This window comes from Bos mutus, chromosome 21 (genome assembly GCF_027580195.1).
Source record: "Bos mutus isolate GX-2022 chromosome 21, NWIPB_WYAK_1.1, whole genome shotgun sequence".
Taxonomy (NCBI): Eukaryota; Metazoa; Chordata; class Mammalia; order Artiodactyla; family Bovidae; genus Bos; species Bos mutus.
The window spans coordinates 28,333,202-28,350,032 of record NC_091637.1 but is presented as its reverse complement, the minus strand read 5'-3'; the positions used below and the strand labels follow the sequence as shown (position 1 = coordinate 28,350,032).

Here is a 16,831-nt window from a genome sequence, read left to right as displayed (position 1 = left end):
TACAGCATGGTGAATACAGTCAGTAATACTATACTGCAAATATGAAACTACTAAAAAAAATGAATCTCAGAAGTTCTCATGACAAGAAAAATCATTTCATAACCATGTGGGGTGACAGATGGTAACTAGACTTATTATCATTTTGCACTGTATACAAATATCGAACCATTAAGTTGTACATCTGAAACTAGTATAATGTTATATGTCAGCTGAATTTCAATTTTAAAAATCTAGTTCTCTAAAAAACCTGTTCTGTAGGAAATAGCAAATTTTTACCAGTCTGACCAAAGGAAAGGGCAAGATGCCACAAATAAGATTAGGAACAATTTTAACTATAAATATGGAGAATACGTTTGTTAATTATGAAAATACGACATAAAATTTATCTCATATATTTGAAAATCTGGAGATTGATGATTTTCTAGGGAAGCTTAACTACCAAATTCCCTCGAGGACAAACAGAAAGCCTGAACAGACCCAGCCCTTTAAAGAGTCACCATAAATGCTCAGACTGATTAACAAGGTCCACCAACGTTTCAGAGAACAGGCAATATCCACAGTATATGAAATATTTCAGAGTACAGTAAAAGGCAGAAAGCTTCCTAACTCGTTCTATGAAATCAGCATGACTCTTATACCCAGACTGGTGAGGGACATCATAAAAAACAGCTCAATCTATCTTATAAATAAAGATGCAAAATCCATGCATAAAATATTAACAATTGAATGCAGCACAGAACCTGGGTCTCGCATACTGCGAGATTATTCACTGTCTGGGCCACCAGGGAAGCCCAAAAGACTAATAGTCATAACCAAATAAAACGCATCACAAGAATGAAAGGATGAAATTTCCAATGTTAAGAAATGTATTACTGCAATTACTGCATTAAACAGATTAAACAGTAAAGTTGAAAAACAATAAAATCACCTTACTAAATGCTTTCTTAAAAAACATGTAATAAAATTCAACATCTGTCCTGATCAATACTCTTAGAAGTCTAGAAATATGAAAATTTACTTAATTTAATCAAGAGTTAACAGGAGGAAAGCTATAGAAGGCGCCCACAAATGGTGTTAACACTAGGAACATTCCTGTATGCATCAGAAACAAACAACAAAACCTATAAACAATTATTATTCATCGGAAGTTCTGATACACTGAAATAAGACATAGGAAAGAAATGACAGTTATTAAGGAGATAAAGTGTTAACTATTACAGAGAGAAAAACCATCATTTATAGACAGCTTTTATTTATACCTGTCTAGAAAAGCCAAGAGAATAAAAAATAATAGCACCAATATAGTTCATTAAGGTGGCAAGATTTAACAAATTGACACACAAAAATCAATAGCTTTTCTATATTCATTTCAATAATAACCAATTAGCAATGCAATTAAAAAAAATCAACCTAGATATGAACCTAACAAGAAATGCATAGAATCAAAATGAGGACTATGATAAAACTATTTTAAATGATGTCAAAGAAGACCTGAATAAATAAAAACATACCATGTTTCTGGGTGGGAAGACTCATTATTGTAAAGTTGCCAATTCTCCCCCAATAAATCTATAATTTCCATGTAATCCCAATCAAAATCCCAACAGGATTTTTTATGACACTTGGTAAGTGGATTCTCAAGTTCATCTGAAAGAGAAAATGTGTAAGAATAGCCAAGAGATTTTAAAAAAAACTTTAAGAAAAAATATATCCTAAAAAAAAAAATCCTCTCAAACTATAATTTAAAATGAAATATTATTTAGGGATTAAAAACAAATAGACTAATGAAACATGATGAAGGATCCAATATACATTGGAAATTTAGTATATGATAAGGGTGGCATGCAGAGATCACTAAACATTAATACTGGAGAAAAGTAAAGTCAGAGTTCTCCACAACATTCACAAAAATATACTGTACATGGATTAAAAAGCTTAACAGAAAAGACAAAACCATGAAGGTTTCAAGATGAACTATTCTGAAGTGAAATTTCTAGACAAAATATAAAACAAATTTATTATCTTGGGTTTTCTAAGCAAAGTCCAAAACCCAAGAGTTGAAAGGGAAGATTACAAATACATCATAAAATTTTTAAACAGATTTTAACTGAAACATTACATACAAAAAACGGTAAAAGTCATCAATGTATAGCTCCACAACTTTAAAAAAATTAAAAAGTGTCTAAAATGAAAGTTTGGGACTTTCAGTTAAACAAGCAGAAGTGATCCACTCTCCTCTCTGAAAACAAAAAAGATGACACCTGCCTTCATGATTCCCAAGGGTACGTAATTCCTCACAAAGTACTGATGCTCTCGGGGGCCATAAGACTGGTACATGTGGCTGGGGGAGTCTGTTTCTTTGCCACTGCACTGCTTTTACAGCCAAGATGAAAATCCATCTAAATGTCCATTATTTCAGAAAACAGTGATGTTTGACCAGGAATCAGACAGACACATCAGCTTTCCAAGAACAGGCAGTTTCTGTGGCCTGATTTGTTGTAGGAGAAAAAGTGATCATCAGCACTGCCGCATTCCTGCTGAGTCAGCATGTGATGAATGGATGTTACTTCCCTGGTGAGCGGAGGGGCCACTAAGAGGCACTGGACTGGCAGGTCCACAGTGCCTCCAGCCCAGCTAATGCCCCACTTCTCTTCCTTTCTGTTTTAGCATCTTAGCAGCCTAGGAAGAAAGACCTTGATCTTCTCCAGCCAGTCACTAATTAAAACCAGAAAGTGACTAGCCTGACACCTCTGCAACAATGCTGTAAAAACATAAGGGAAAAGGGAACATGACAAGGGAAGAAGATGATGAAAAGTATAAGCAAGCATTGTTCCATCATATCCAAAATTTAAAGAAAACATGATTTCTCCATGAAGCAAGGGGTCAAAGAGACACAAGAACTCAATGAAGAGAAAACAAGACAAAAGAAAGAAGACCAAAGTGTGTTACCCTGAGGAAAGACACAGATGGAGACAGCTCAACACCTTCAGAAATGAAAGCCACACTAGAAAAAGTGTGGGAAAAGAAGGCACTAGTTAAACAGTCAGACATAGAAGAGCTGGATAAAAACTGAGGAAAATAAAACAGAAAAGAATTAAGTTAAATATGAACAGAAAGAGATATAGAAACTAGGAAATAGAGATCTGATACACATGTAAGTGGTTCACAAGAAGCATAAAACTGAACATATATAGCTAAAAATATTCAAAAATCATAACAGAAGAAAATTTGCCTAAAATTGAAAACACTCAGATCTTTTTGAGGATGCTGCATCCCTGGAACAGCTGCTGCAGAAGCCTCAGCCAGAGGTAGCCACAGGGGCTGGACTTCCAGAGTAAAGAAGGCTCACCCACCCTGAGCACTCACTGGAGGGACTGTGCTGAGGCTGGGACTCCAATACTTTGGCAACCTCATGCAAAGAGCTGACTCACTGGAAAAGACCCTGATGCTGGAAAGATTGAGGACAGAAGGAGAAGGGGACGACAGAGGATGAGATGGTTGGATGGCATCATTGACTCAGTGGACATGAGTTTGAGCAAACTCTAGGAGACGGACAGAGAAGCCTGGCGTGCTGCAGTCCATGGGGTCACAAGGAGTTCGACATGACTTAGCGACTGAAGAGCAACAGTAATCCAAGCCCCAAAGTCAAGTCACCTACAAGGAGAAGGATTTAGGCTGACTTCAAACTTTCCCAAGCAACAGTGGATCCAGAAGACAAGCAGGTGATGTTTATCAAGTTCCATAAGGCTGTATACATTAAAGGTATAACTCAGGTGCAAAGGCCACCTTCAGAACTTCCCAAAGATGAAAGAAAACAGCACCTGTTAGCCTTTCTTGAAAAAGTTGTGTGTGTGCTAAGTTGTTTTGGTCATGTCCAACCCTTTGTGACCCTATGGACTGTAGCCCACCAGGCTCCTCTGTCCATGGGATTCTCCAGGCAAGACTACGGGAGGGGGCTGCTATGCCCTCCTCCAGCTTGAAAAAGTTAATGGGTGGCAAAGTCCAGTGAATTAAGAGATGAATCAAATTAGATTACTCAGGAGTGAAAAGGTGTACTGAAAATGATGGTGGGGACCCAAGACTAAAAAACTATGAGAATCATAATGACAGGTGACTAATACTGAACCTTGACAATGTAAAAACAATATTTAAAAAAAGAACTAAAATTGAAGTGTGGGATGAAGTGAGAACAAGCTGAAATGAATGTTAATTACTCAGTATGGGAAATATATGTAACAACAAAAAATTAACTCTGGCATCTTTAAAGGCTGTCACAATCTTGGGACTTTTTTTTTAATAAAAGAGAGATATTTGAGAAAATATGTCATTTCTTCACATAAGGAAATATTTATGTGAAGTTCAGCAATTTCTCTCCCTTAAGCTGATTTCTTTTTCTTCTATTCAATGCACATAAATCAAATAAAGCAAGCATAAAGTTAAACACTAAACAAACACAATTAAACATAAAATTAAATCTAAAGTTCAGGAATATTAAGTTTTACTTAGTTTCTCTCGTATTAAGTTTGTATAAAATTAAACTTAGTATATTTTACTAAATACAAGTACAGATCTTTCTTGACTTATGATAGGGTTACATTCTCGTAAAATATTCTCAACTTAGGACAGATTTAAGTAAAAAATGCATTTAATATACCTACCCAACAAACATCATAGCTTACCCAGCCTCCCTTGAACATTTTCAGAACACTCACATTAGCCTACAAATCACCTACGGGCAAATCACCTACGGCAAAGCTTACTTTATAATAAAGCATCGAATATCTTCTGTAATTTACTGAATACTGTACCGAAAGTGAAGACACAACTGTTGTACACGAGTCAGCTGTTTACCCTTGTGGCTCTGTGACTGACTAGAAGCTGAGGCTCCCACTGCCCAGCACCATGAGAGAATTCCATATGGAATATTGCTAGCTCCAAAAAAGAGCAAAATTCAAAACTCAAACTAGGGTTTCTACTTTGATGTATCACTTTCACATCATGGTTAAGTTGAAAAATCTTAAGTCACACCATCATGTCTAAGGAACCATCTGCATGGTACAATCAAAAGTTAAAAAAACAAAAACAAAAACAATATTGTCCATCCATCCATCCATTCATCCATCTATCCACACTTAGTAAATATGGTTTAAAGGGTTAGTGTCAGCCGCTAAGTTGTGTCTGACTCTTTGTGATGCCATGCACTCTAACCCGCCATGCTTCTCTGCTCATGGGATTCTCCAGGCAAGAATACTGGAGTGGATTGTCATTTCCTTCTCAGGGGATCTTCTTGACCCAGGGATCAAACCCAGGTCTCCTGCATTGCATTTTGTAAAAGAGTAGAGGCTAAGAGCTGGCTGGCCCTCATCTGTGAAATGAGGACAAAAGCAGCATCAATGACAGAGTGCTCTGTAGAGATTATGTAAGACACATAAGACACTTCAGACACCTCATCATACAGACAGACACCTCATCAGTGCCTACGATGTAGACAGAACTCTGTAAGTACTGGTTATTTCTGTTTTCACCAGGTTCCAGATGATATTTTACCTTCCTTGTCCTCCTCTGCAATTTGATAAAGCATTACATACATTGTGGAGTTATTTCAACTTGTTAACAAGCAAGCATATTATTTTAAAGACATAATTTGGACAGTGCCACTTTTTATTCCATTTATTTTCCTGTGATAAAACATGTAAGAAACATGCAATTCTACAAAGCAAGTTGGTAGAAAAAAATTACTCCATTTGTATAAATATATAGTACACTTTTAGGAGCCCATCTGTAGTGATTTTAAACCATATCCACAATTCTTTGACACTTTTTCATTCAACAGATGCAGCCTAATGTCTCTCCTCTTGAGTATATGTTGGGATCATTTCTAAAGAACAGAGTGTGACTGAACTGACTGTGTGTGACTTCTAAGACCATATCATAAAAAGCACTGCTGCTTCCTGCTGGTTCTCTGAATCACCTGCAGTGAGAGAAGCTAGGTACCATGCCACAGGCACTCTGGTAACCCCACGGAGAGTACACATGAAGAGGAAGCTAGGCCTCCTGCCAACGGTCAGGAGGGGATGGAGGACTCTAGCCAACAACCAAATAAGTGACCTGTCCTGAAAGTGGATACTCCAGCCACCAGCAAGCCCTCAGATGACAATCACAGCCAACCTCATGAATGACCCTCAGCTGGAATCACTTAGTTAATCCACTGTCTGTGCTAGATCACAAATGTTTGCTGGAGTAACTACCATGCAGCAATGTGCTGTGTTGTGCTTAGTCACTCAGTCGTGTCTGACTCTTTGTGACCCCATGGAGCCTGCCAAGCTCCTCTGTTCATGGGGATTCTCCAGGCAATAATACTGGAATGTGTTGCCATGCCCTCCTCCAGGAATCTTCCCAACCCAGGGATTGAACCCAGGTCTCCTGCATTGCAGGTGGATTCTTTACCATCTGAGCCACCAGAACATACACCATCTATTTGGTAAAGAAATAGAAACTACAAGTGTTAGTTCCAATAAAGGCAGAGTAGCTTCTATTACACTAACTCTTTTAAAAATAATAATTATAAACTCTGGACTAAAGACTTAAGAAAACAAAAACTTTTTAAGGGCATTGGAAAGCAACCAGAAGGCAGAAGCAGGTGATTCAGTTCTTAAAAGAGCAACCATACCAGGTATGATGCAGGTTCATAACATTTTTCCTCTGAGGGCACTCCTCATGTCTTTTAATACAGAGAAGCTAGAACTCAATCAGGAAAATGCAATCTTATTCTGCTGGGGAGCTGTGGGATTGAGTCTGGAACTGTTAGAGAAGCTGGAAATTGAGAGAAATCCTAGAAAGCAGAGAGCTACAGAAGAAGACATACATAAACTTCCCTCAGATATTCAGCTAAGCCCTGCACGGAGCACATCTGGGCAAGTCTCTAAGAAGCCCAGGTAGAGAGGAATAGGGGGAGGCTGAATGAGTGAGCAGATACTCCAGTGGGCTGCCACTGCAGGGGCACTGCGGTCAACTTGGAGCTTGAACCTTGCCAACTTAGACATGCTGGTTAAACGCTTCAGTGTTTCCACTGAAATACTAAAAGAGTCACACTATCCTTAGCGACTGAACAACATCTAAGAGTAAAGACTGTTCTTGAGCTAAAGGATTTCCTCTAAGGCGAAGGGCAAATCAGAACAGATGAGTCATTACAAAATGAAAAATTGAACTGACAGCAAGAACAACACTCAATTGTATTCAGGGATAACAGAATCAAGAGTCCCTACAATATAATGGAACAATGTCCAGTGTACAATAAAAAATTACTAGACATGTGCAAAGAAACAGGAGTATGTTGCACACTATAAAAAGAAAAATCAATGATTAGAAACATACCCACATTCCCAGTTTATCCCTCACTTCCCTTTGGTAACCAGAAGCTTGTCTGTGGCTGTCTGTGAGTCTGTTTCTGTTTTGCAAGTAAGTTCAAGCGTATCACTGTTTTATAAACTCCACATAAAGTGATATCATATACTTGTTTTTGTTTGACCTAAATTTGGGAATAACAGATACATATTATATGTGAAACAGATAAATAACAAGGACCTACTATACAACACTATCTTCAATATTTTGTAATAATCTATAATGGAAAAAATCTGAAGATATATGTATATATATTATATATATGAACCACTTTGATGTCCACCTGAAACACTGTAAATCAACTACACTTCAATTTAAAAAATAGAAACATATCATATATGACCAAGCTATTGGAATCAGTACAAAAGACTGTAAAAAACTCATAAATATTTTAAAGAATCCAAAGTAAAATATAAGTATAATGGATGATGAGAAAGAGAATGTCAGAAAAGATTTGGAAATAGTGAAAAAATAGCCACATGGACATCAAAGAACAGAAAAGCACAATATTTGAATAGGAAAGAAAAAGGAAAAAAATCATTGGGTGGAAATAACAATGGATTGAACACAACAAAAGAGAGGATTGGTGAACTTGAAGAAAATAGTGCGAAAGAAATTATCAAATCTGAAGCACACACAAACACAAAAAGATTTAAAAAATGAATACAGCTTTAACCTGTGAGATATATCAAGCAATATAACAGCTATAACTGGTGCCCAAAGAGAAGAGAGAGAAAACAGGACTGCAAAAAATATTTAAAGAAACATTGACAGAAATTTTTCCAAACTTCATTTAGAAAAAGAAAGAATAAACAAACAACCCACTAAGAAGCATAGCAAATCCCAAGGTGGATAACTATGAAAGAAATTACACCAAGGGCCATCAGAGTCATCATAGACAAAGCATAGAGAGGAAAAAATACTAAATAAATAAAAGTAAATAATGAAATATTTACTAAATATTTCAGTTCAGTTCAGTTCAGTTCAGTCGCTCAGTTGTGTTCGACTCTTTGCGACGCCATGAATCACAGCACGCCAGGTCTCCCTGTCCATCACCAACTCCAGAAGTTCACTCAGACTCACGTCCATTGAGTCAGTGATGCCATCCAGCCATCTCATCCTCTGTCGTCCCCTTCTCCTCCTGCCCCCAATCCCTCCCAGCATCAGAGTTTTTTCCAATGAGTCAACTCTTCGCATGAGGTGGCTAAATAAAAGTAGCCAAAGAAACAACTCACATTACATACAGAGGAACAACAATAAGGATGACAACCAACTCATCATCAGAAACAACGAATGCCAGTGACAATGGAAGAGCATCTTTAAAGGGCTGAGAGAGAACCATGTCACCCCAGGATTCACCAAAACTTCTTTCAAAGAAGATGAAATTCAGATAAAAGCTGAGATGATTTCTCACCAGCATACCTACACTTCAAGAAATACTAAAGCAGTAAAAGAAATTCTCAGGCTGGAGAAAAACTGAAACCAGACAGAAGGAATCTGAAGCTAGAAAATATGGAAGGGTAAACATGTAGGTAAGTATACTTCTTTTCACAAGCCAACTGTTTACAGCAAGAATAAACAGTGGGTTTATAAAATATGAAAACATAAAAACAACAGCATAAAAGGTGAAACTAAGTGTGAACTCAAGTAATGTTTTAGGTTCATATATTATACATGAAGTTGTATAATATTAACTCCATGTAGATTGGAATTAAGTTAGGATATACACTTTAATCTATTGAACAACTTTAGAAACAGAAAAGATATAAAAAGGTAGAGCTCATGGAAACATCAGAATGTCTCAGAGAAGTTCCCTGCTTTGTGCCAGCACGTGGAGAGGGAGGTTGTGTTAGGGTGCCTGAAGGCTGCCTGTCCAGGTGGGCTTGGAGGGAGGGTCAGGAAGAGGGTGGAGAGGCTGATGCTGTGTGCAGCAGCTCTGGAGACGCGGCTGTCATAGGTTCCCTGGGTCAATGCCAATACCCCCACCCCTTCTCCATGGCAACCCCACCCATGTTCACAGAGACTTTACACCCATTGTCCCAGGACACAGAGGCAGTGGGTGGTGGGAATTCAACTGGTACCCAGATCAGTCAGGGAGAATTTTCATGGGTCTTCACTCATCAAAGGCTCCAGGGAGACCTTACACATCTCAACATAAACTCCATGATGGAGTGAGATCAGGTGACAGTCCTCTGATCTGTTCTCTGCAGGACATGCTCTTGGTGGCTAATGATGTCACAGACTGACAAGTCCCAGCCACTTCAAAGGTTTCCAGGGACAGGGCAGGTGGAGAGTCCTCAGTAACTGAAAACTGGGGAGCCTTTTCTCAAAACTCAAGAAACTCCCCAAGGACTGAGTGACCCATAGAACCCCTGGCCCAACCTCCCCACCCTTCACTGCTCATCACAGAGCTGAAGGAGCTACGGCCCCTTCATAAAGGAAAAGCAGCCGAGAAGGCCATGCCATGGGAAGGAGGCACCCAGCACAGCCACTGGCGTGCACATGAGCACTTTCAAATTGAGGGCCAGAGCCACAGGTGAGCACGCAGTGCCCCGAGGCCAAGTGGATGGTTGGGGACCATTCAGGCCTGGCACACACCTGCTCAGTGCCAGTTCAGCCACATGCCCTACAAGACACTGCAGAGGACATGCTGAATGACCCTCTGCCATTCTGAAATGACCAACTGCCAGGCTTGGGCGGGGGAGGCGTGAGGAAGTTGCGTGACTCTCTGCTCTTAAAGCCCCATGCTGACAAGAGAAGCCTGACTCTCCAATGGAGAAAATAAACAACAGAGCCAGAGATATCCTGGGTCAGGTAGTGTTCCCTACAGGGCCCTGGAAGGCTGACCCCCTGGAGAACAAGGCGGGAGCATCCAGCTTCGAGAGCCTCCACGGAAGCACATTTGGGCGTGGGCAACTGTAAGTCATGGGTGGACTGACCCAAAAGGGAGGCAGGGAGGCTTTTGGGGTGATGTGAATGCTACAAGTCCACCAAGACAAACAGGGGAGACCAGGCAAGTCTGCGGGTCACTGTGACAAATGTTCTCTGGCTAAAGCTGAGGGGCAGGTACAGTGGGCCAGGAGGCTACAGCAAGAGTTGGGGCCAAGGTTAGGCTTCCTCTCAGGTGAAAACCATAAATTCTGCTGGGAGAGTGATTGGCAAGCCTGGGAAGGCCAGCAGCAGGACCCAGCGGCTTCACGGAGCAGTCAGCTTGACAGCGGTGACTCAGGGGCCAGACACTAGCACCCACGGAGGCTTTACAGGCCCCAGGCAGTGTGAGGTGAGGCCCAGGATCCGACTCGGTCTAATGCCATGGGGAGTGCAGCTGCCCAGACCTGCAGGGGACTGCACCCTGCACCCAGGACAGCCTGAGCCCCTCGGCAGTGCACTTGGGCCTCACCTCCAATCTTGGCATTGTATGCAACCCCTACAATGCAGTAGGAGTTGTTGGCGGAGGCGGCGACTTCTCCTGCACAGCGAGTGCCATGTCTGCGGGAAGGAGAGAAGGCAATCAGGACCCTAAGCTGGGGACGCTGAGGTCCTCCCTCAATCCTCCCCATAACTGCTGGGCCATCCATGTGCCCCACAGGCTGCCCTGCAGATGTGATGCACCTGTATCAGATTTGGGCTCTGCTGGGCACCCACGGCCTCCTCATCCCACCCCCAGGCTCTGCGTCCCCCTGACTAACAGCACAGTGCAGATGCTGGCCTGGCTGCAGAGATGAAATAAGAACAAACAAAGGCTTAGGTTCTGTCTCCTGAGCCCTCTCCCTACCCTGTGCTCACCCTGGGCAGACCCCTCCCCCCACACACCTCTCCACAGCCATTCCAGCAGAGGGCAAGGAGGACGGCTGGACACGGAACACTCAACAGCAGTAGGTGGAATAGGAAGAGGTGACCTGAGGTCAGCACTCTCCTCAGTAATGACCCCACTCTGCCACCTACAGCAGGCACATCTCTGAGAAGGCCCTTCAGAGGTGAGAATCACTGATTTGGAATCAAAACCACCTTTAAAGCCAGTCCTGAGCCCAAGGGTCAGCCCCCGGGGCAGCCCTCCCTCCGTCCACACTCTGGACCATGTGTGCCTGCAGCTGGGGCTGTCCCTGAGTCATGGGCCCAGGGTCCCACTCGGGACTCACCACGCCGCATCTGGGTGGTCCCTCCCTGCCCGCTGCACCCCTGCAGCCCCAGCGTGGTGGCCATGGAGTGGGTAGGGCACCTGGGAGGTGAGGCCAGGCCTTCACAGGTGCTGGGAGCACTGCGGCCAGCCCACTAACTGCCTCCACTGGCTGAGCCTTCCTGCGGGGCTCCGTTGGGACACCGGGACTCCAACCTCAGCATCAAATGGACTGAAACAGGGAACGCTGAGGAGGACACACCTTGAAGGCCTCGTGTCGGCAGGGGAAAGAAAGAAAGGGCTTCCACCATCCTCTAAACACGTTTGGAAGAAGGGGAAGAGCCAATGCACAGGGCCAGCTGATGGAGGAAGGTCTGGCCGGACACTGGACAGGAGCGCCCAGGCAGGTTTGGGAAACTAGACATCACCCCCAGGGCTGCTACCAATGGTGCCAAGTCCCCCAGTCTCTCCAGACCACCCCCACTCCCCCTATCACAAGTCTCAATGACCGAACAGTAACGGTGTGTCCCTCACCCATCATCTCACCCCCGCGCCCAGCCCTCGGAGGAGGAAGCATCAGGACACAAGGCATCTCTAAGACACCGAGACTCAGCAAGGTCACCCCACTTGCACAGAGTCACACAGCCAGCCCCAGCATCACTTGGGCCTCCACCACTGCCCTTGTGAGGTCAAAGACAGGGTCAAGAAGGCTTGGATGCTGACTGAGTGGTCCGAGAGAACACATCGTGATCTGGACAAAGCTGGCTGTGCAGACCATGAGATATTCCGACAATGTTGCAAACAGGAATAATGCTGGCCCAACACCCACTGCAGCTGACCAGCAGAGTGACAGCCCACAGGAAGGGGCCAAACCCACTGAGCCTGCAAGCCTGGAAGGCGGTGTGGGGTTTGCTCCTGGTGGTCAGCCCCAGACCCCACCAGGAGGCAGAGAGCTGCCCCCGGCCCATCTCCAGCCTAGGGTCCCCATGTGAGCTGGCTCCACCATCTGTGGGGACAGCAACAGAGAAGGAAGCAGGTAGGGGTCAGGCAGGTGACCCAGGACGTACTTATTCTCGTTGCTGGCATCGTACCGCGGAGACGGATCGTAATCATTGCCATTGACGTCATAGCTCGCGTAGGAATCCTAAAAAATGAAACCTTGGTGACCAAAGAGAAGTGGCTCAGTGTATCACAACTCTGTTTATAACTGGTTTTAGGCCTCGACTGCAAACAGAAACAAGCCGGGCACTCTCTTACTGTAACAACAATTATACATATATATAATTATGTGGTGAATACACATAAAATTTACCACCCTAACCATTTTTACAGCTCAATGGTGCTAAGTACATCCACAAGTTGTGTGGCTGCCAGCACCATCCATCCACAGGATTCATCTTGCAAAACTCTGCACCTCTTAAACACTAACTCCTAATCCTCCCTCCTGAGCCCCTGGCAGCCACCGTCTGCTTTCCATCTCTATGAATGCAACTACTCCAGGGACCTCACCTACATGAGATCATGTAACAGAGAAGGATTAGCAGGCAGCCATTACTCTGCTCCCTGTTACTAGGCAACAGGGCTCCTCAGCCACTACTCTGGTGCCTCAATGGGCCCGGCCTCACAAGCAGCCGACTGTCAATGAGTGACCATTATTTGTGCTGCTCAGCTATTGGTCAGTGTTACAGTGGGCCCTGACCACTAGCACCTGACACCAAGGAACCACTGTGGCAGTGACTGAGTCAAGGGTCAGTGGCGTGGTGGTCATCAGGTGGAGAGTGAGGTAAGAGGCAGATTCAGGCCTTCTCCTGGAGGCCCTGCAGCTTACCCAGCCTTCAGTGAGCTGGAGGCCCAGGAAGCAGACTGGAGACTATGGCCCTCAGAGCCCTTGCCAAGGCCACCCACTAACTTTACCCCAGGCCTTGAAGCAGCCGTGAACCTCTCCCCCATCCCTGTCTCTGCGACCTAACTAGCAGTGCCCATCTGTTTGGGTCACAGTCTGTGGGACCTGGTCTCCCCATTTGGGCGGCCTAAGCAGCCTGAGGATCAGTGGGTTGGATGCCTGGCTCCCTCATGGCCCTGAAGGAGTTGCCAACTGAGACCTGTCTCCTCTGAGCCAGGACTGGGACCTTGAAGGGTGAAAGCTGTGCCTTGGGACCTTGCTTTCTTGACAGGACAGAGAATAACATTCATCTGGTAGAGATTTACAGGAACACCATTACCTGACCACCTGACCTCAGGAACAAAGGATCTGACACACAGAAGTCTGCAACAACCAACCTTGGCCCTCCCTCACCTTTTGCTTTTAAAGGGCCTCGCTGAAAGCTTTCAGTAACTTTGGGGTTCTTAGGGCATGAGCCACCCATCTGCTTGTATGAACCTATAATAAACTTTTCTCTGCGCCAAAGTCTAATGTTTAGTATATGATGGGCCTCACTGTGTGTTGGGCACACAGACTTGCGATTTCAGTAACAATCAGTGTGTGTCGTTTCGTGACCCAGGTACTGTCTTCACGGTTCATCCATGCGTTAGCTATGCCTCATAATTCCCTTCATCTTATATTTTTAATATGTATGTTTTTGCTTTATATATTATCTGTATAATCTCCTATCTTCCTTTAAGACATGTTGTAAAAGCTCTCCTGATTGTTGACTTCAAAACTGTCATCCTTCGCAAACTAGTATATATAGGGTAGATAAATAACAAGGTCCTACTACACAGCACAGGGAACTATATTGAATATCCTGTGATAAACCGTAACAGAAAAGATGTTTTACACATATATAGCTGAGTCACTTTGCCAGACAGCAAAAATTAATACATTATAAATCAACTTTACTTTAATAAATGTTTTAAGAAGATAAAATTAAAAAACTGACATCGTTAAGGGTGCATAACCATCTACCCAACCAACATGAGATGACTGATGTAACCGAGGCACCCAAGTGCCTTAGAATCTCGAAGGCAATTCTCAAAAGTTACCACGTGCCAGGTTCTTTTCTCTGCACCATTGGAGGAGTAACAGGCAGAGGGTCCCTACACACAACCATCACACACACAACCCCCACACACGCCGATCTGAAGGTAAACAGGCACACAGACATGTGTGCAGAGGGGACACCCCACACACACACCCAAGCACACACATTTGAGCCCCTCAGGGCCCCAGCAGTGCCCGGGAACCCTCTCAAACACCCCTGGCTCTGGGCAGCTGGGCTCACCAGCACTGCCAGCTCGGTTTCCGTACTGTAACATAATGGGGCAGGGCGGGGGGGCTTAAGCAGGTTATGCTGTACGTTGTCTCAGGTAATGACCAGCGCAGGTGAGAGTCTCAGGGAGCCAGCGCCAAGACTCCACTTACGTAGTTCGGGGCCAGGTCTGGGTGGTTTCTCTCTATGCCGTCATCCAGGATGGTGACCACCACGTTCTTTCCCGTGTAGCCCCGCTTCCATGCTGCCTGGACGTTCATTTCTGACCGGCAGCGGCTGTTCTTGTCACCACAGTGCTGCAGGCACACGAGACACAAAGCCCCCAGCACAGACACGCCTGACACAGACCTGCCAGCCCAACAGAGGTGCTGTGGTGCTAGTGGGAGGACAGGGTAGGACCTCCATTCCTCCTCCTGGTCCTAGCAAGAGTCATCGAGGAGGGCTGCATCACTCTCCCGCCCTGACCTGGCCACGTGTACACGGAAGGCCCTCCTGCCCCAGCCAGGCCATGTCCCCACGGCTCTCCCTGGTGTTCCCACCCTTCATGGGCTCCATCCATGGCTCAAGGTGCCGCCCACCCTCCCCTGCTCCGGGGGCCCTTCACCCTGACCCTCACATAATGAAAGATTCACAAGAGAGCGTGTGCCTGACAGCACTGAAATAGGGGTTCTACATGCAAAAGAAGTCCATCTGTCTGGAGCTGACCCATCTCAGAAACACAGGGTGGGGACAGAGGCCCATGGCCTACTTACCATGTACCACATGTTGGACCAGATGGGATCGTTGAAATAAAGTGCCTGTGGGTCGTTTCGCACCTGTCTCTTCACCCGCCGTTTAACTTCCTGTTGCTGGATCCATTTCACCTAGCAGGGGAGAAATGCAGTTACTCTCTGTTTCAGCAGCCATGTCCTGGCTCCACAAGGCCGCTTTGCAGGTGTTCCAGGCATCCTTCTCCATGAACATCTAGGTGTATCAGATGCCTCGGATGGTTAATTCCAAGGAGACATTTTCACTTCAGAGCAACCATATTTGAAAGATGAAAACCAGTCTACATGGAAGGGAAGAGGACCGCTCTTATGCAACAGTAGGAAAATCATCCTGCTAAAGGAGACCTTGTGAAATGGCCAGTATTCTGGTGACCCTTGTCCCTAGTTAAAAGGAAATACACGTCAGGAATGGAGAGTGCAGAGGCATAAAAGGTGTCAAATGGTTTATCGGGAGGACACGGTTAATTATGATGATCCCTATAATGGAAGCACAGCAACTACTGCAGACCTGGTACCAGACATGCAGAGAAAACCCAGGGAGGCACACAGCAAAATACTGACATGCAGAGAAAACCCAGGGAGGCACACAGCAAAATACTGACATGCAGAGAAAACCCAGGGAGGCACACAGCAAAATACTGATAGCAATTTCTGGATGGCATTCATTTAAGATTTTACTGTTTGTTCAAGATTTTAAAATTATTTTCAGGGTTTTATAAACTTCTTTCAATCGGCATGACCTGCTGTCACAACCAAGGGAAAAAAGCTTCAGAGGCAGGATAAATGTTACTTAAGAGCAGGAATCTTGGAGCCTGGCTGCTTGGATTCAAATCTGGGCCCAAACTCACCAGTGGAGTGACTTCGAGCAGGGAGCCTCCCTGGCCTCAATTTGCTCATATCACCTGTGCAATGGGCATCACTGTGGCACCACAAGGAAGGATGGCATATAAAGTGTGCCATCAGTGACTGGCACAAGGATGTATCGTCATCACGTGTGTGTTTGTTTCAAAGTGGAAGAGGTGTTTTTTTTTTTTCACTTTTAAAAGATAAGGGAGCTGGAACTCCCATGCCCTGAACCTAAACGTTTTCTCGGTCCAGCTGCTATGGGTTCCCAATCCCATTCTCCTGCCACTGGGACTCACTTCTGCACAGGGGCTGCAGTGGGCAGAATGGGGACACCCAGCCCTGCTCTCAGAAGTTGGTGTTCCAGTCGAGGACTCCCACTAGGCAGCCCAGAGTGAGGTAGACAGGTGGCCAAGGGCAGGGAAAGTAGGGGAGGAAGACAAGGATGGAGCCTTGGGCATGGGGGGCTGGGTGACTTGGAGGTTAGGCCA

At 44.6% G+C, this 16,831-nt stretch overlaps 1 protein-coding gene across 2 annotated transcripts in view; it reads right to left on the bottom strand.

Annotated features, from left to right (window-relative positions):
* Positions 1-16,831, bottom strand: part of PCSK6 (proprotein convertase subtilisin/kexin type 6) — a 169,790-nt gene that overhangs the window by 90,005 nt on the left and 62,954 nt on the right. For both annotated transcript variants that reach the window (XM_070358493.1, XM_070358492.1), the window contains exons 3-6: positions 15,483-15,593; positions 14,883-15,026; positions 12,589-12,665; positions 10,805-10,893 (exon numbers count right to left, since the gene is read on the bottom strand). In XM_070358493.1, coding sequence (XP_070214594.1) covers positions 10,805-10,893; positions 12,589-12,665; positions 14,883-15,026; positions 15,483-15,593 — 421 coding nt within the window. The remainder of the gene's footprint in view (positions 1-10,804; positions 10,894-12,588; positions 12,666-14,882; positions 15,027-15,482; positions 15,594-16,831) is intronic.